The sequence below is a fragment of the Adiantum capillus-veneris genome, chromosome 17 (genome assembly GCF_014529385.1).
Source record: "Adiantum capillus-veneris isolate H3 chromosome 17, ASM1452938v2, whole genome shotgun sequence".
Classification (NCBI taxonomy): domain Eukaryota; kingdom Viridiplantae; phylum Streptophyta; class Polypodiopsida; order Polypodiales; family Pteridaceae; genus Adiantum; species Adiantum capillus-veneris.
Genome location: NC_140947.1, coordinates 103,376,230 through 103,395,598, shown reverse-complemented (window position 1 = coordinate 103,395,598; position 19,369 = coordinate 103,376,230). Strand labels below are relative to the sequence as shown.

Genomic DNA, 19,369 nt, shown 5'->3' with positions numbered 1-19,369 from the left:
GTGCATAGTAAATCCAAATTCTCCCATGGAGGAAAGTGCAAGGTAAATACTCATGGTAATCACCCACAAGACAATATAACCATCAGCTCCATCAAGCAAAGTATAACTAAAGTAGCTGAAGGTTAGCAAGCTAAAGCAGTTACTTAGCAAAGGTGCAACGATTGAAAAGTGTTCTTTTAAAGAAACCGGGCAATGGCAGCCAGCAGATTGTAACCAGATGAGGCAACCATAGCCAAGTGACCGCGCGTGTATGTGTGTGTGTGTGTGTGTGTGTGTCAAACAGTTCTTATGGAAGAGCAACACTAAAACCACAACCCATTGGCATTTATAAATAGATATATATAGAGGTATCAGAGGCACATGCAACTCAAGGCACACCACAGATACTGAAACCAGCCAAATTTCCGAAATCACCGTAGCTCATGGGCTCCATGAGCAAAGTTACATTGCAGTCCAGCAAAACAAGCACCTGATGACCAGTGCCTACAAATCCTTGTTTTGTAATAGGGATTGGTTGGATTGGCTACAAAAAGGAAATTTGATCTTCCATCTATTTCATCAAAATCGACGTCATCGTATGAGTCTGTTTCCACCTCATTTACCAGTATATAACCTTCGTCCCAAAGTTGGCAACCACAAGTTGCAGCTTTGTGTTTGTATTCCTTTCCACAAAGGTAGCAGAACTCATAGCCACACCTGCACAAATATCCAGAAAGCGGGTGGCTTTTAATCCAAGCAAGAAATTAGCTCTATTTTAGGAGTAATGGTAAACCTCCAATCTTCAACAAGAATTGTCGATAGCATGTATTGAATGAAACATATCAAGTGTCACAAATGCGTGCATCCACAACAGCATGACCCCCTCATCACTATCTTGCATGGGAACTATCGATGAGAATAGGCATCACCAAGTCTGGGTCAACATCGGCCGCCAGATCAAGTTGGTGAGCTGAGGGTGAACTACCGGTGAACTAGGATGGCTAGTTCACCAACTTGATCTGACGGCGGACGTTGATGCCTACCCACAATGCCTAATCTTATTCATAGATCCGACCTGTGTCATGTCATGCAAGCACCCATGCACACATGCACACGCCCACACACGCAATCTGAAAGATCTGAACCAAAAATTGGGGCAAATGACCAAAGTCAGAAACACACAGCTTGCTTTACCTTTGAGAAGCCAAATGATAAACTTTGAATAAACCACACAAATGAAATTATCCATAAGGAGACCTGTATTCGTTAAGAAACCATACCGACATGTCATGTGATAACAGCCCTCTGAAAGTTCAATCATGCGTCTGCACTTCTGGCAACGCTGCCACTTCTGATTTTCAGCAAGCCGGTGAAGCTCTACATCCTGCTTATCCTGAAACTCGGGTGGAAGGCTTTGATAATAGTCACAAGTCATTAAAGCATGCCAAGGGACTCGGCATTCCACACAGAAGAACCGAGAACATTCCACACACATCTTGCGCGCCGTACTAGGCGACGCAGCAGACGTCGCAACTTTGACATTCAAATTCCTTCTGTCCATTAGAGCAGAGCAATGAGAGTACGGGCAGTAAACCCTTTCTGCTTCTGGTATGCTGGCTTCGCTCAAGCGCCTCCTTAGCAAATCGTACCACCTCAGAGACAATAGGGACTGGCACTGGTCAAGGCTCAACAAGGTTGTGCAATTGACCTGTGGACAACCAACGGGTACTTGACCTGATTGCACTTTCACCTCCGCATGCTGAACAATACATTTGCTACAAAATTCGTGTGAGCACCCTAAGATTTTAACCATCTCAGCTTGATGTTTTGACTCCAAACAAATTCTGCATGGTTCCATGTTGTCAACTTTGGACCCCATTGAACCTCCACTTTTTATTCCACTGACTGCTTCTCTAGCTAGCCGCATAGCATGCTGATTCCGATTTCGAGGTTCAAGAAATATATGAAATTCTGGCCAGTTATGTACATACTCCCTCACTTGAGACCAAAGTGCTTGCATTTTTTGGGTTCGCACCCTCCATCTATTTGTGACCTAGGCCAAAACAGAAGCAACAATCCTGATTAAAGTGGTAGGTAAGTTAATCCCCAAAAGAAACAAAGAAACATTTCTGTTTGTTTTTGCTACAGAAAATGTCCTAAAATGCATTGAATTCAATCAAAATATTGCACAAAAGCACTCCCTCAGTTTGCAACATGCATTAGCCCCTGATCTTTACATTACAAGCTGTTTTGAATCTTAAACGTAAACCACTTACCATCTCTTTTCCAAATGGTGACTCCATCCTAAAATCAAGACCCATCCCATCAGGAGGTGCCTCTCACCCCCATGTAGATTCAATCTCATCTGGAGGTCTGTCAGGAGGCAATTCGTAGAATGTCAAAATAATTAAAACTGAAATAACACAAGGGGGAAAAAACCCTTCCTATTGAGGGAAAAAAGTGATCTAGCAACTACTGTAGGAGGAAAGAGGTGGGAGAGGGTATCCACCAAAGCCTCTGAAAGATAAGGACCTCCAAATTGCTACGAAGAGGGAGACCACCAAGGAAGGTATGGGGCATGACTGAGAATCCCTAGACAGCATCAACAGACGCACTGAGAGATAACCACTGCACAGAAAGTGAAGGATGGGAGAGAAGAGGCTGAGGAGGATGACCAAAACAACAGCCATGGAAGGTGCCCATCCAGGACGAAGAAGAAAAACCACCAGCGAAACGCCATGAAGGAAATCGAGGAGACAGCAGGTCAACCACCAGGTAGCCGTTAAAAAGCATCACCACAAGAGGGATCCTGCAAGGTTGGCATCGACAGCCAGCTGAGAAAACACAAGAAAAGCAAAAAAGCCACCAATGAAGTGCCATGAAAAAAATCGAGGAGATCATAAGGCAGCCACCAGGTAGCCACTAATAAGCACCACCGCAAGAGGAGGCCAGTAAGTCAGCATCGAAAGCAACCAAAGCAACAACCAACAAAGCTAAGGAGGAACAACGAGGATGACTAGAGGAGGAGCAGCAACAATGTGAAGATAACCACCGGTTCAAAGGCGGGAGCGGAGACTCTCATCTCGGCTGAACCTATCACCCACTGCAGCCACCTCTACGCGAAAGAAAAACAACAAACAAAACTTCACACACATCACACACACACACACACACTTTTTTTTTTTTGTAAATCAGATTTGATTAATTTACAAGTGGGAAACCTCAAACCGAGGAAAACCCACGAAAAAGAACCACACATGCACGTGCACGCACACACACACACAGGCCTGTAAACAAGAAAAGAAAACACAAAAATGAGACAAAAATTACACAAAAGAAATAATACAAGTTGCACGCTAGCACACACAACCACACCCGCTCACGCCAACGTACCCACACACACACACATACGAGCACAACAAAAAAACAGGTAGAAAACAACAAACAAGAACCAACATGCAACACAGAAAGAGACGACAAACAAGATTTTAAAAACAGAAGAAACAGAGGGGCACGCTAAGTCTATATGCATCTTGCAGGGGAGCACTCATTTGGTTTCAATTTTCCCAGTTTTCTAACACTGTTTCAAAATTTCAGAGTTTATGGCCTTCGCCCAAAATATGGAGCACAAGGAGCCTTCCACATGGTCCATAATGTGATGCTACAGATTGTGGTAAAACTGCATCCTGCTGATGAAAGTCGGACTGATGTAAAGTATCTGAAACCATCTATAGAGAACTCCGTCTATATCCCAAGGATGTACTCCTGTGGTAAAGTACGTCGCTAGCAAGTCAGATCATGGCCAGAACTCGCAGCCCAGGCGACTACATGTGCAATCTGTAACAAGTTTGGTGACATGGCACCCCTAGAGGGTTAGGTTATTAGAAACCCAACTAAGGGACAACCGACCATGGGGGGTTTTACTAAAAACGTGATGCTCACGTGGACACCCGTACAAACAGCCAGCGCACTGCGGAGCATGGTGACATCACATTATACGGACTACTGCAAATTGCGGAACTCCTTTCTGGCGCCAGATTTTGGCCTAGGAACTTTTGGGGATGTATAGCTTTTCATGTGTACTGCTTTTCAAGGCCAGGGGCCTTTACATGTGCCTTGGGGCTCTTTCTGGCATTCCAAGTTTGGAGGAAGAAGAGCAAAGCCCAGATAGTTGTACCTTTTGTCAAAGCAATAGAAAAGAAATACTAAAAGGGGCGTCAAGGTTTTGGGGCCAGTGCATCCTTGTCTATCGCATGGATTCTCTTTCCCTCTCTATTCAATTGTTTTGAAGTGCTAAAGTCTCTTCTTTTCAGTTAGGACGTGGTCAGTTTTATAACTAATGGAAGGATCTTTTTCTCGGGAAAAAAAATAAAGCAAAATACTGTAGAATCGAGAACCGTCATCTTGTCCAATTTGTTTGGCAAGGGATCAGTGTGCTCTTTGAAGAGCAGACGCCTGAAGCTCTGATACCGCTACAAACCACCTCTTTTGAAGACAAAGACACTACAAGATGCAGCAGCAGAGGCATACCCACACACTAAGCCTGGGCAGCGACGACGTTCTGGGAAAGCCCGACTTCAAAGAGAGGTACTTCTAGGAGTCATTACTCACACGCAGTCACGGATTGCTTCTCGGCGTTTGGTATGACGGAAGAAGAGGGCGTTTCTAGCTCGACTCGAGCAAGATTTATATCAGTTGTTTTTGAGCTAGGATTCAAGCGAGGCATGGCGACTCTTCCATGAGCACTCTCCCCCACCAGTCATCACTTCTACATAGGTATGGGGTCAGTATGCATCATCTCTCTACATAGTCTTGGGGCAGCCACCTCTTCCAGATTCGCCGGAGCCATGCCCACACACATGTGCTTTCTTTACCACCGAGATGGTAAAGAAAGCCATTGACGGGATGAAGACTAGGAGAGCATATGATCACGACGGCCTTTTACATGCCAAAGATCTACTTGCAGAGCTTCTAGCAGTAATGTTCAACCGTGCCATGTGCGAGGGCCTACCTGATACTTGGAGTTTGTCCACTACCGTACCTATCTCAAGTCAGGGGACCCTATGGAGCCTGGGAATTACCACACTATCATGATTAAACACACATTGGCACGGTTGTACGCTTCCATCCTTGAGCAGCAGTTGAGTAGATGGGCAGAGAGAGAAGGTGTACAGGCAGCAGGACAGGAGGTTTTTAGAAGAGATTTCTCTACTCTTGATCATATTCTGACACTCAGAGCCATTATTGAGGAGGGGAAATCACGTGGGAGACGGCTCTATTGTTGCTTCGTGGATTTCCGCAAAGCTTTCAAAACAGTGCCTAGAGCTAGATTGATGCGCAGACTGCACGAGATGGGGGTACCCAAAGAGTTGGTTTGGGGGATCATGGCTCTATACAAGTCAGTAGTGGGGCATGTACGCACTCCAAAGGGGATTTTTGATTTGGTTCACTCCACTATTTGGGGTGAAACAGGGCTGCCCGCTATCTCCTACACTATTTGGCATGTATGTGGATGAGGTTGCTGACTACATTGAGAGGGATGGTGATAGAGGAGCACAGTTGTCAGGGACATGGATCCATAGTCACAAGGGACACGTTTGGGGACGGGGAACGGGATACAGTGGACGGGGCTCAAATGGATTTTTAGTGTAAAAAAGAGGGAGGGACGGCAAGTGGGGATAGTAAGCCCAAAAATGGGTGTCCCTTGTGACTATGCATGGATCCCATTATTGTTATATGCTGATGAATTGTGTTGATTTCTGACTCTCCGGAGGGGATGCAGCATCATTTAGATGCTTTGTACAGATTTGCCCACAATAGTGGATTGTCAGTTAACCTGGGGAAAACCAAGGTTATGGTGTTTAACACCACAACACAATGGGTCAGGAGGTCAGCACCCACTTTTACATGAGGCAGCACCCACTTTTACATATGGCCAGGAGACGGTGGAGTATACAAATGCATACACCTATCTTGGGGTAGTCTTCAGTGGACCGGTGTTTTCATTGAGGAGAGCAGCAGAAACTAGATTGACGAGAGCTTATGCAGCCTTGGGAGGATTGGAGAAGATGTGTTCGCAGGTTCAGTTTCAGGAACCTCGAACAAAGCTGCGGCTTTTTGACACTCTAGTGGCTTCAGCTATGCTTTATGGGGTTCAGATTTGGGGACCCTTAGTGGACCACCATGGAAGATCTGGTAGCACTGATGGATGGAGATGTATGGAGAGGCCAGTCTCTATGATATCTCGGCTGATTCGAGCTAAGGCCTCAGTGCCACATGAGATTATTCGAGCCGAGCTAGCTGCCCCCCCTCTCGTAGTTGAGGCCCTTATTAAATCAATTTCCTTCATGCATAATTTATGGGACCTCCCCATAGACAGATATGGTCAGCTAGCCCTTGAGTCATGACAGCTAGACTACAGGGGGACGCAACATGCTGGTATGGGCAAATGAAATAATGGTTTCAGTCACATGGCTTCAGCATGGATATATTGCCCCCATTCCAGTATTCCTTGGATGCACCCTCCCTTTCTCACACACACATAGATCACTAGACTGATACATCAGGATTTAATTCAACTAGATACCAGAAGCACATGGATACAGCCGATACAAGAGTTGGGCACGAAGATGGTTTCTATAGAGAGCATCTTCTCTGTCACGATTTTGACTATGTTGCAATATTACATCTACTTCTAGTTGTAGATACGCAAAGTGACATGCCAAGGAGAACCCCTACGCTTGGATGGTCACGACCCTTCGCTCGAAAGACGTGCCTCTTCGCCAAAAGCCACACTCCTTCAACGATTGGTCACACCCCTTCGCTCTATGGTTGCGACTCTTCGTCCAATGGTTGCAGCTCTTCGCTGAAAGGATGTGTCTTTACGTCTAAAGTCGCGTCTCTTCACCACGAGACGTGTCTTTTCATTTGTGTTTCTTCATCTCCTATATAAGGAGCCTATTGTACCCAGTTTTCATTCATTCATTCAAGCAATCAAACACACATTCAGTCTCTTGAGTCTCAGTTTGATCTTAAGTATAAAGTTTTAAGTCTTAATTATAGGATTAGCACCACTAATCCTCATAGTGGTATCAGAGGAAAAAAAATTCCCGAGACCCGAAGGTTGTGAGCCTCTCACCCTCGCCGCTACATTGTAACCCCTTCCCAAAGTTGCATGGAAGCGAAGAAAGGTGGTACACATATGCATCCGAGCATGAGATGTCACAAGACGGGCACCACATGCCAATAGAAAAGAACAGACTGAACAGGCTTTTAGTCAATAAATACGAAACTGAGAGAGAGAGAGAGAGAGAGAGAGAGAGAGAGAGAGAGACGACACACGACACGAAGTGGTGGAATTCCACCCCAGAGAGTATTGGCCCCAAACCTTGGCGCACCTTTCGATATTTCTTTATATTGCATCAACCCAGTACAAGCCAGTACTCCAGACTATGCACCTTCTCTAGAAAGCATGCCAGAGAATGAGCCCTTAACACATATTTAAAGGCCCTTACATGAAAAGCCTTCAACCTCAAAAGCTCCTAGTCCAAAAGCAATGCCAAAAAGCTGCCAACGTAATTTACAGAAATCCGTACAAGTGCTACGTCATCAGCCAGCGCAAAACGCGGAAATCCATACAGCCTGCCACGTCATCATGCCAGTGCAATTTTCAAAAATCTGCCACGTCATCATTTTTTGCGTGTGGATCCTGCTTTATTTTAGTTTCTTTATGTCACTGGGACCCCATCGACGGGGTCCCCATAAGTTGGTAGGACTTCTTCTTCTGTTACTTGTTCTTCTTAGGGTTTAGGCCCCTAGGTCAACATCTACAAGTTGGCTCCATTCTTTAGACTTTGGCACGTCAACAGTTTGTGACATCTCCCCTTCTTGAAAGAGAGTAATCGTCCGCGATTACAGCATATTTGCAAAACAACTCAAGTTAGCTCAAAAATTTCCAAGGGTCATTCCGAGGGACAACCGGTTTGCTCTTTTTTTTGTTAAGGAGTTAGCTTCTCCTTTCGGCTCTTTTGATCAAGGAGTTAGCTTCTCCTTTCGTCCAGATTGGAACTCTTGATATTCCGGCGTAGTAAAATTAGCCATCACACCCAGACCGTACTGATCTTCCACGAGTATCTTGATGCACTAAAATTACATACCCAGGCAATCTCATCCAATTAGGAATATTCAGTGGTTAACACATCACAATGCAACACAAATGCTCACATATGCATGTGACAAGACATGGAAACATAAAGCCGTTGATGAACACTCCCCCCGCAAATAACCATCCAGGTTCGGGCCATGAGCTGTTCAACGACTCCCTCATCACTCCTCCCGCATAACCTAAAAAGGTCTTGGCCGGAAGATATAGAGGCCTTTTACAACCAATGCCCCCCCCCCCCCCCCCCCCAGACCGCAGCCTGCGTCGTTTGGAAGTGCTGAGAGTAACCACTGCTCAGACTTCTTAATACTCCTCCCGCATAACCATCCAGGTCCGTGCCGAGAGTCACAACAACAATACTCCCCCCGTAAATAACCACAAGGGTCCAGGCCATGAGTAAAAAAAACAGCACTTTTCAATCATTCAATACTCCCCCCGCAAATAACCGGGCCATGAGTATGAACAAGCATTCTCAAACATAATTTCTCACTACTCCACCCGGGAGTAAAATCACCAATCATTGAAACCAGTATTAAAACCAGAGTCAAAACAATTCCAATTGGCACCAAAAGACAGGTTCAAAACAGCTACCATCCATTTCAAAACAAATTCCAAACAGGATCACCAAACAAGTTCTTAAACAGATTTCAAACTTAAAAAGCAATCTCGACATCAGTCGAGCTCAAAAAGTCGACTGACTTTCCATCCTGAAACCTGCATCAAAAATTAGGGTTAGGTTCCTTCCATGAGGTCATAGACAACCACAGCATGGTCCATCAGCTCTTGGACAGACAGTGTTCCTTTGGCGGTGATGGTAGTCCCAAGACATAGCAATCGCATCGAACCTCCAAGGTTATCAATTCAAGAAGAGACATCTACTGACAGATGTCGAGAAATTTCAAGATATAATCTGCTAAGGTTTCCATGGCAAGCATTTCAGGATACCCCACTCTGCCAGAAGTTGCACTCCGAAGGAAGATGTCAGAAACCATATAACTTTGGGCAAAAATTTTCTTGAAAGCTTGCCAAGTACTTGGTAGCTATCAACATCTGCATGACACTGCCTCTAAGAAAAAAAGTGACTCGAAACAAATCTTGGATCCTTCTTTTGCAAGTGATCTTAATGGCTTATGCCCTGTAAGACATGAGCGGTGAAGACGAGAGCGTGCCCGATGTGCGATGAAGTAAGGGTGGGAGTGGCTAATAAGTCCGGGTTGGAGGGCGAAGATACCTTCAATAAAGCGAGCTACCTCGAATAAATTCGAGAAGTCTCTGGTTTGCTCTGTCTGCCATTTTAAGGGACCGGTATGCTTTCAGAAAAGCACACGTCTGATACTCTGATACCGCTGTCACAAGACGGGCACCACCTGCCAATAGAAAAGAACAGACTAAATAGATTTTTAGTCAATAAATACAGAACGGAGAGAGAGAGAGAGACGACACACGACACGGAGTGGCAGGATTCCACTTACAGAGTATTGGCCCCAAACCTTGGCGCCCCTTTCCATATTTCTTTATATTGTATCAACCAAGTACAAGCCGGTACTCCAGACTCTTCACCTTCTCCAGGAAGCATGCCAGAGAATGAGCCCTTAGCACATGTTTAAAGGCCGTTGGCCTATGAAAAGCAGTTTACATGAAAAGCCTTCAAACTCAAAAGCTCTTGGTCCAAAAGCAATGCCAAAAAGCTGCCAACGTAATTTACGGAAGTCCGTACAGCTGCCACATCATCAGCCATTGCAAAACGCGGAAATCCATACAGCCTGCCACGTCATCATGCCAGCGCAATTTTTGAAAATCTGCCACGTCATCCCATCGGACGGGGTCCCCATAAGTTGGTAGGACTTCTTCTTCTGTTACTTGTTCTTCTTAGGGTTTAGGCCCCTAGGCCAAGATCTGCAAGTTGGCTCCATTCTTTAGGCTTTGACACGTCAACAGTTTGTGACATGAGGTAACTTGAAATTTTTTGTTCCAATGTTATGAATAAAAGTGAGAACACAGATGCGTGTGTATGGCGTACCCGGTGAATTTATGTTGGTGACTCTTTGCGTACCCTTTCCTCGGGTGGTACCTCTTCAAAACTGCATTGGCACCCCTTCATGCGAAAGGACGCCCTTAGCTGCCTCTTCCCACGTGCTCGCACCCCTTCCCAAAGGATCACACCCCCTTGCGCTAGGCTGAAACGCTGTGTTGGCTGCCTCCTCGTCAAATTCTGTGTCGGCTGCCTCCTCGTCAAATTTGTTTCATTGGCTTACTTACGTAACCCAGCCAACAACACAAAAACTTTATTATAATCAGCCCAAAGTTTATTTCAAGTGGCCAGCAAGCCCCTAAATAATAAGCTCATGTGAAAGCAATTTATCACATTAATTCTCAAAGTTCAACTTACGTTAAAAAAAAATATGATGATCATCCAGTGTTTTGTTGTGCCGAATGCGTCTCTCTCTTTCCTTTGCTTTGAGCGCTGGCAAACCTCTGTTGTATACCCCACGGCCGATGGAGAGTTGAATGCACCCATACTTTTCCTAGACAATTTCCGGAGGAAATTCTACCCGAACACACGAGGTGGTCATAATCCCTGATTCCCCGACTCCAGAGTGCGAACTTATTCCAGAGGGACTTTTCGCTCTCAGAGCACCTGTCCCAGAACCTATTGTCGAACCAGAACCTACACCTGTTCGAGTTCCCTTTGAGACATAACCATGCCGAATTCTCAGGACGGAGGTGGTCATCCTGAAGACGCCCTTACTCTTATCAAGGAACAGATGGCCACACTTTCCACAAGTCTCGCATCACTTCACACTCACTTGGATCAGATGCAGACGCAAGACACTTCTCAGAGTCTTCCTACAACTTCTCAGACGACTAATGCCACTTCTCCACCACCTTCTTTCGAAGCTTCAGTGGACGAACAAAACGAACCAGATCCAACTGATGAGGTAGACAATCGCGAACTTCAATTACTTTATAAAAATTTTAATGCTGCACGAAAGAAGAAGCTTGATGTTAAACTATCCGAACCATATAACGGTCGCCGCGACAATGCGTGCTGGACCAATGGCTACTCAAAATGGAGGTCTACTTGTCCAACACGAACTTAGTACAGAGTAAAAAAGTTGCACTTGCTAGTTCTCTGCTCAAGGACAAAACATTTCTTTGGTGGCAACGACCGGTTGCTGATGGTAAACACACACCTTGGAATAAATTCCGGAATGCTATACGCAAGGCATTTGAACCTACCAATGCGGATTTTCATGCCCAGTTCTCTCTTCGCCGCCTAAGCCAGACAAGTTCCTTGGCCACGTATATCACAGAGTTTTAGAGACTAATTCTGGAGGTAAAGATCTCAAACCCTCTGATAAGCTACACAGTTTCATTGGCGGGCTTGAACCAACTCTGAGGGATGGTGTGCACAAATACAACCCTACCACCTTGGATGTTGCAATTGCCTATGTGGAGCGTCTTGGCGATAATCGAAGCCCTATACGGAATTTTTTTCCTGGTGATAGATCTTCAAGCAGCGCTCGCTTTTCACAGCGCGATCGTAGAGAAAGCTATAGCCAAAGTCAACAGCAACAATCTCAGTTCAGACAACAAGCAACGGAGCCTCATTCAACTTCAAGGTTCTATTCTCAAGATCGACAATCTCAAAGCAGATCTTCTTCAAATGCTCCACTTCATCGTGGTAAAGGACGTGAATTTTCTTAAGATCCGCATTCCAATTCTCAGCAAGGCTCTTCCTCAAATGCATCTTCGGCTTCAAAGAAGGATGGTTTATGTACAATTTGCGGTGGTGACCATAGATGGTATCAATGTCCAAAGAAACCAAACCCATCTAATTTGAAAATAAATTCCAACACAGAACATCATCGAATTCTAAACAACAAGCTTTTGCTCAAGATAAAGGAAAATCTATGGTCAGTACAATTCATGTCTCAGCGGATACGGCTATCCTTATGAAGCATGCTCAATGTGATTCTTCAATTTTGGAGCCTCTTTCAAAGTAAGTTTTGAGCCTTCTTGGAACTCTCAATGGTCGCTCCATCAATGTTTTGGTGGACAATGGATACTCGAATAATTTCGTCAGCACTCAAGATAGTTCGACAGCTTGGCTTGCCGACTCAGAAGACAACTCACTTATATGATGTGGAGTTAGCAGATGGATCAATTTTAACTTGTGATGAGACAGTTAGACAGTTGCAATTCGATATTCAAAATTATGCAGATCAACTGGATTTCGAGGTCATGTCTTTATCTTACTACGACATGATTCTTGGTCAGCATTGGTTATTCCAATATGATCCAGCTATTAGCTTTCAAAAAACATACTATAAATTTGTTTAAAGATGGACGTGAACTGACTTTACACGGACTTTATCATTCAAGCCTTACATGTACTAGTCAAACGACATGATACAATGGATTATGAAACGAATATGATCTCCGATGCCAGATGCAAAAATTATTATTGATGATTTCAAGCAAGAGGTTTTTTCAAGTGATACTTCGTTACCAGACAAAGATAAGGATATAGTTACAGATTCCGAGTTTGAAGACGACTACGCTTTGTTTGATTCTTTGTTGGACGATGGTATGCCAATTGCAAATCATGAAGTGGCAGTTTCTGAAGATGGTTTTGAAGAATTTTGAGATTCATTATTAAGAGATGATTGCAGTCTCAATCCAAAATACTCTCCAATGATTCATAAAGTTGAAGTTATCCCATCTGAAGAGTGCCTTAGAGAAGATTTCCTCTTCACCAAATATTTCACAGTTATTGGAAGATTTTGAACTAGAAATCTTACATCGCATGAAGGATTTTGAAGATCAATCCCTTGTTGCAGTCAACCTGATTATGTCAGATTCTTCTAAAATGTCTTTGAACAATGCAATGACATGGGATTTAGAAGTCAAAGCAAAAAGGTTTCGCAAGAAGCAAAAGTTCAAGACAAAGGTTTTGAATAACTCAAAGACTGAAGATTTTCAAAGATTCAATGCTTTTCCATAGTTCTATCAACATCAGAAGTCATTCCTTTAACCGAGGCTCTCATTTTAAATGGGAGGGAATGTGTGACAGGCTTGGACACTCCAAGTCAAGAATCAATCACGACATCACCAAATAACCACTTCAAACAATTCACAGATCACAATAGATTTGCACTGGCCCGGCGGAGTTCCGTGCCTAGAGATATTGGCCCCAAAGACTGGCGCCCCTTTCGATATTTCTTCTTGTATTAATCAATCATCAAAGTACAAGAGAGCGGTTAGGGTTTCACTCTCAGACTCTGCGTCCAGATGTTCTGAGAAGTGAGGCACTCACCACTAATTTAAAGGTTACAAGGGATGTCCAAAAGCAGAGCCCCAAAAGCTTCAAAATCAAAAGCCTAGAAAGCAAAAGCTCTTTTCCCTCTCTCACAGAGAGTTTCTGAAAGCAAAAGCAAATTCTCTCTCTCTCTCTCTCTCTCTCTCTCTCTCTCTCTCTCTCTCTCTCTCTCTCTCAATGAGAGCAATAGAAAAAAATTATGCTTTTTTTTTTTGCCAAAAGCTGAGATGTGCATCGCTCAAAAATATCCCAAAAAAAAAAAAAAATCTTTTTTTTTTTAACCTCCGCGATTTCCGGAAATTAGGGTTTGCGACAAAAATTAGAGTTTGCAGGTTTTTTTAGGGTTTTTGGCAAAAATTAGGGTTTCTGCTGTACGTAGCCACTTCATCACTTTGTGACATACCCCCCTCTTGAAAGCATTGTAATCGACCGCGATTAAGCCTACAAAACCGACAAAAGCCATAAACCGTCTTAGCAGACACTGACTGTTAGTACCTACGTACTAGGAAGACACATCTAGCACATGTACAAAATCGGCAGTCACATCACACGACATCACAGGACATCACATGACATTCAACATTCATTCGGATCTTAGAGCATGATTTATCGGCAATGTAGCTAGCCATCACATCTAGGTCCACAATCGGGACCTCATCAATGTCCAATTGACTAACCCCTATTGCAACCATGTCTATTCGAGATCAAGTAGACCAAAATGCTGCAGTCATTTCGTCTATCAGTTCCTGCACTCACAAGAAGTCAAGAACAAATCAATATCATTATCAAGAATTCCATTTCATAAAGTCATACAGCAGAATACTGTCAGCTCTCAGTATCCCTGAAGCTCAAAGAGACATCAGTGACTCTAGTATCTAAATCAAGGCATCTGTTGACAAAGGCGTGGAGTGACTCCCCTCTTGTGCATCCCACTGCACCAGATCTCCGGCCAAGCTGAATTCTAGGTTCCATTTGGAGTAGACTATGCTAAACCAAAAGCATCGAGGTAAAGTTTCACAATCTGAGGAGTATCTGCTAGGTCCTCCTCCTCCATCCACTTCGCATCAAATGCAGGATAATTCTTGAACTTAACCAAGAACCGCCTTCGGACTTTACTCTTATTCTTCGTATCCTTATGTGCTAAAAACTGTTCAAGAACAAGGATCTCCTCGTTTTCTTCCACTTCGGGTTGCTCATCAGGCTCCCCATCATCAGGCACATCACCTTTAAAAGGTTTCAAGAGACTCACATGAAATGCATTGTGAATCCTCCAAGTATCTGGCAGTTTCAGTCGGAAGGAGACTTCATTTATCTTTTCAATAATCTGGAAAGGGCCGTAGTATCGCATACTAAGCTTTGGAAAAAGCCTCTCCTTTCCCTTTTTCTTTCGTAGGCGTGCCTTCTCAAAATGTAAGAGCATCCAATCATCCTCCTTCAATTTCATGTCGCGACGATGGCAATCCGCTGCCTTTTTCTTTCGTTCTTGAGACTTCTGCAAAGTCTCGCGAACCTTGGCAAAAGCCGTATCCAGATCTCGCGTATATTCATCCGCTTCAAAGATCTTATCTTTCGTACTCAGGAAGGGTGGAACCTTCGCAGCACCTTCAACAATCTCAAATGACACCTTCCCCGTCGCGACGAGTGTATCGTGTTAAATTCCACCAAAGGTAAATATCTTTCCCATTGAGTCTTCTGATCTGGGATATAAGATTTCAATAAATCTAGAACCATTGAATTGGCAATCTCGGATTGCCCGTCAGTCTGCGGGTGGAACGATGACGAGAACTGCAACCGCATGCCAATGTTCTCCCAAATTGCCTTCCAAAACAAGCTCGTAAATTTGGGGTCTCTGTCGGAGACAATCGTCTCAGGCATGCCATGTAATCTGAAAATCTGGGCCACAAACAGTCTCGCTAAGTTATCCGGCTTGACTGTTTTCTTCACTGGAATGAAATGAGCCTGTTTGCTAAATCTGTCAATAACAGTCCAGATACCATCGTGACCACTCTGTGTTCTCGGGAGATCAACAATGAAATCCATCGCTATACTTTCACAGGGGCGGGTGGGTATGGGTAAAGGCTGTAACAATCCCTGTGTTTTATGCCTGTCAAACTTGACCTTCTAGCATACCAAGCAGCTGCGCACAAACTCTTCCACATCTTTCTTGAGTCTCGGCCAAAAGAAATATCTCTCTACCCCTTTCATGGTGGTAGCAATGCCGCGGTGACCCGTAAAAGGTGGACAATGGCATTCAGTCATAACCTTTTCCCTCAACGGTTGTGTAACGCACAACATAGTCTTTTTCATCAAGTAGCCTTCCCGAAGGGAGTATCCAGCTACTGTCTCCCCATTCCGTATCCGTGTGACAATATCTACAAAATCTGTATCTGTGGCATATTGATCGACCATGTCCTCGAAGCTCCTATGATGTATCGCGGAAATAGCCATAACCAACGGCTTCCGAGACAAAGCATCTGCCACCACATTCTTCTGTCCCTGCACATGGACAATCTGGAAGTGAAACTATGACAAGAAGTTCGCCCACTGCATCTACTTTTCCGAAAGCTGCTTCTGTGACAAGAAGTAGCGCAAATTCTGATGGTCTGTAAAGACAGTAAAATCCGCTCCGAGTAGGTAATGCCGTCACTGAGTAAGAGCATGGATAACCGCCAAAAGCTCTTTCTCATAAATCTGTGTTGTCATCTCCGGCCTAGAGAACAATCGGCTCTCGTAAGCAATGACATGGCCTTCTTGCATCAAGACCGCACTTAGACTACAACCATAAGCATCAAAAAATACTTCAAATGACTTCTGCAAGTCCGGCAAAGTCAAAATAGGTCCCGTAGTCAATTTCTCTTTCAATGTCTGAAAGGCAGTCACCTCTGTGGGTCCCCACGAAAAAGGTACTCCTTTCTGTGTCAAGATATACAATGGGGAAGCAACCTCTGCAAACTTTCGTATGAACCGCCTGTAGTACGAACACAATCCCAAGAAGCTTCTAACTTCATGGACATTCTTCAAGTCGGGCCAATCACAGATAGTCTCTATCTTGGCCGGATCCATTTGCACTCCTGCTGCTGACACAATGTGTCCCAAAAAGTGTATCTCTAGTAGGAAAAATTCACTTTTCTTTGCATTAATCACTAACTTGTGATCTCGTAATGCCTGAAAGACCTGAAGCAGATGATCTCTGTGTTCAGCCTCATTCTTGGAGAAAACAATGATGTCATCAAAGAAAGTGCCAACAAATAGCCTGTACTCTCGAAAAATCCTATCCATCATCCGGTTAAATGTCGTAGGAGCATTGGTTAAGCCAAAAGGCATCACCAAAAAACTCAAATAACCCAAAAGTCGTCCGAAAAGCTGTCTTGTAGACGTCTCCCGAAGCTATCCTGATCAGATGATATCCACTCTTCAAGTCAATCCTGCTAAAGCACGAGGATCCCTGTAACCTGTCGAGTATATCATCGATCCTAGGAATCGAAAATCTGTTCTTAATGGTGATTTTGTTGAGAGCTCTATAATCGATGCACATTCTCCAAGATCCGTCTTTCTTCAAAACCAACAACACTGGAGAGCAATACGGTCAAGTACTAGGCTGGACAAGACCCTTTTCCAAGAGGTCTTTCACTTGGTTCATAATCTCTTCATTCTGTGCTCGGCTCACACAGTAGGGTGGCCGGTTCGGTGGTGTACTACCAGGTATCAGATCAATGGTATGATCTTTAGGACGAGTAGGTGGTAACTCTCCTGGCAGGCCTTCTAAGAAGCAATCGGCGTGAGTGTAGAAAATCTTGGCGTTCTTTATCAAGTTTAGGCATATTTGTCCTATCATCATCACTCAACTCTTTCATAAAGATCGAGTAAACAAACAGACTGGATTTCATTAATTTTCCGATACAATAGGGACAGACTCGCCCTTCAGTTTAATATCAAGTACAATTGTTCTGCCCTTTTCTGTAGTCAAAGTCGCTTTTCTCGCCCGATAATCGACCACGGCGTTGTTCTTGTGGTACCAGGGAATCCCTAAGAGAACATCACAACCCTCCAAAGGCATTATGAAGAAGTCCTCATGCCCCAAATACCCCTGACAATGCAACCAAAGAGTGCCAATGACAGGTGTAATGGCTACGTCCCTGCCAGGTGCCGCTAGAACTGCCTCTGCAAGTGGTCCCATCCGATCGAGTAATCTCGAGCCGCGCCGCCAATTCCGGTGAAATGAAGTTGGCCTTGGCTCCTCCATCAAAGAAAATCAGGGCCTCTTGATCTTTCACTTTGCCCCAAGCTCGGCAAAGTTCTGTACTCTCATCCATGGTGTCGGGATCAGTACCCACACAATCTGGAACTAGTCCTGTTTTCATCTTGCCTTTTCGTACACAGTCCTCAGCTGCTCTCGAACTCTCAGGCCTTTCGTCGTCCTTGTCATTCTGTTCTTTCTATGACTTGTAAGGACACTTCGCGGAGATATGTCCAGTTTCCCCGCATCCAAAGCACTTCCTCTCCCTGATGTAGCGAGTCCGCTCCTGAGGAGTAAGTCTAGGTCATGCATCCTTTTTCTCTGGGTTGCTCTTTCTTTTTCTACTTTCATTCCCAGAAGTCTGTCCGGTTCGTTGTGTCGTGACCTCATCTGTGGGGTAGGTCACACTGCCAGAGTGAATTGCAAAGCCCCGCTTCGCATGACTCATCAACTCCTGAATAGAAGCTGACTTATGTTCCAAGCAGCGGTCTCGGATCTCTGTAGGTAGACCCAATGTAAACCGCTCAATCTGTTCTCTGAACGAGATCTTCTTGAATGAAGAGGCAGGTAGAAACGAGTTCCAGAATCTTTCACATAAGAATTCACTGTATCGCTCTTGGTCATCTGGAGATGGTTCCAAGCAGCTCGTATATCTCGCTCAAACTCTTGAGTCAACCAAGAAGAAATAAAAAGCCTCTTGAATTTCAGCCATGTAACTGGCACAGTCTTGCTTAATAGAAGCGTGGACCACCAAGTGCGAGCATTCCCCTTAAAATAAGAGGCAGCTCTCCGAATCTTGGAGTGCTCTGAATAGCGTCCTCCCGCGAAAGCGATGTCAAACTGCTGTATAAAAGACAAAGCAAGCCTTCGAAGCATCTGAGTATCCTGAAAAAGTATCAAACTTGATCGAGTGGCCACCTTCCTTAAACTCTCGGACTTTCTTCTTTTATCTTCCAGAAAGTCATACTGGTTGGCTTTGTAAAAATTCTTCTTGTTCGCATAAAAGTTTCCGTCATCGGAATCTGAGCTGTCTGTAGACGAGTCCTCAGTAGAACTGTCAGTCTCTGGGCGAGATTTAGCCTTCTTTGTCTTTCTCTTGCCCTTTCCGAAGCGTTGCTTCTTGCTTCGCTTTTTACCTTTTCTGTCTTCTTGGCTCAAATCTGAAGAGCTAGAAGAACTGTCAGAAGAAGAAGAAGAAGAAGAAGAACTGGGTACTCCTTCAAATCGAACACGCTTCTTCTATTTCTTTGCCTTGTCAAAAGTCGACTGACGACCCAAATAACCTGGAAAGTCAGTGCTTTTCTTTTGCTTTTTGCCATGCTTTTTGGCTTTCTTCTGTGCGTCGAAAAGCTGAGCAATCCGTGCATCAACCACGTTCTCCAAATCCTTCTCCGTATATTTCTTGGAGGCAGAAAATTTCTTGAGAGCGGGTTTCGAGAGTGGTGTTGTGGTTCTCTGCCACTCTGTCTGTACCTCTTCCAAAGAGGTCTGGTTCATATATTTTGCCATCTTCAGGTAATTGGCAAAATTGAGCATCATCTTTGTTGCATCATCAATCAATTTTCGACGCTCCATCTCTCGCTGCTCCGCTGGAGTAGGCCTAGGCGGGCCATACTCCGTGCCAGAATCTTCGTTGTGATCCCTGCCCGCATCTCCAGATGCAGAGGGA

General features: G+C 44.4%; 1 protein-coding gene across 1 annotated transcript in view; it reads right to left on the bottom strand.

The window, feature by feature from the left end:
• Nucleotides 1–318: 318 nt before the first annotated feature.
• Nucleotides 319–19,369, bottom strand: part of LOC147437801 (E3 ubiquitin-protein ligase RSL1-like) — a 60,691-nt gene continuing 41,640 nt past the window's right edge. Inside the window, exons 2-3 of the mRNA XM_086487257.1 lie at nucleotides 1,260–2,032; nucleotides 319–696 (exon numbers count right to left, since the gene is read on the bottom strand). Coding sequence (XP_086343383.1) covers nucleotides 411–696; nucleotides 1,260–2,032 — 1,059 coding nt within the window. The 3' untranslated portion in view covers nucleotides 319–410. The remainder of the gene's footprint in view (nucleotides 697–1,259; nucleotides 2,033–19,369) is intronic.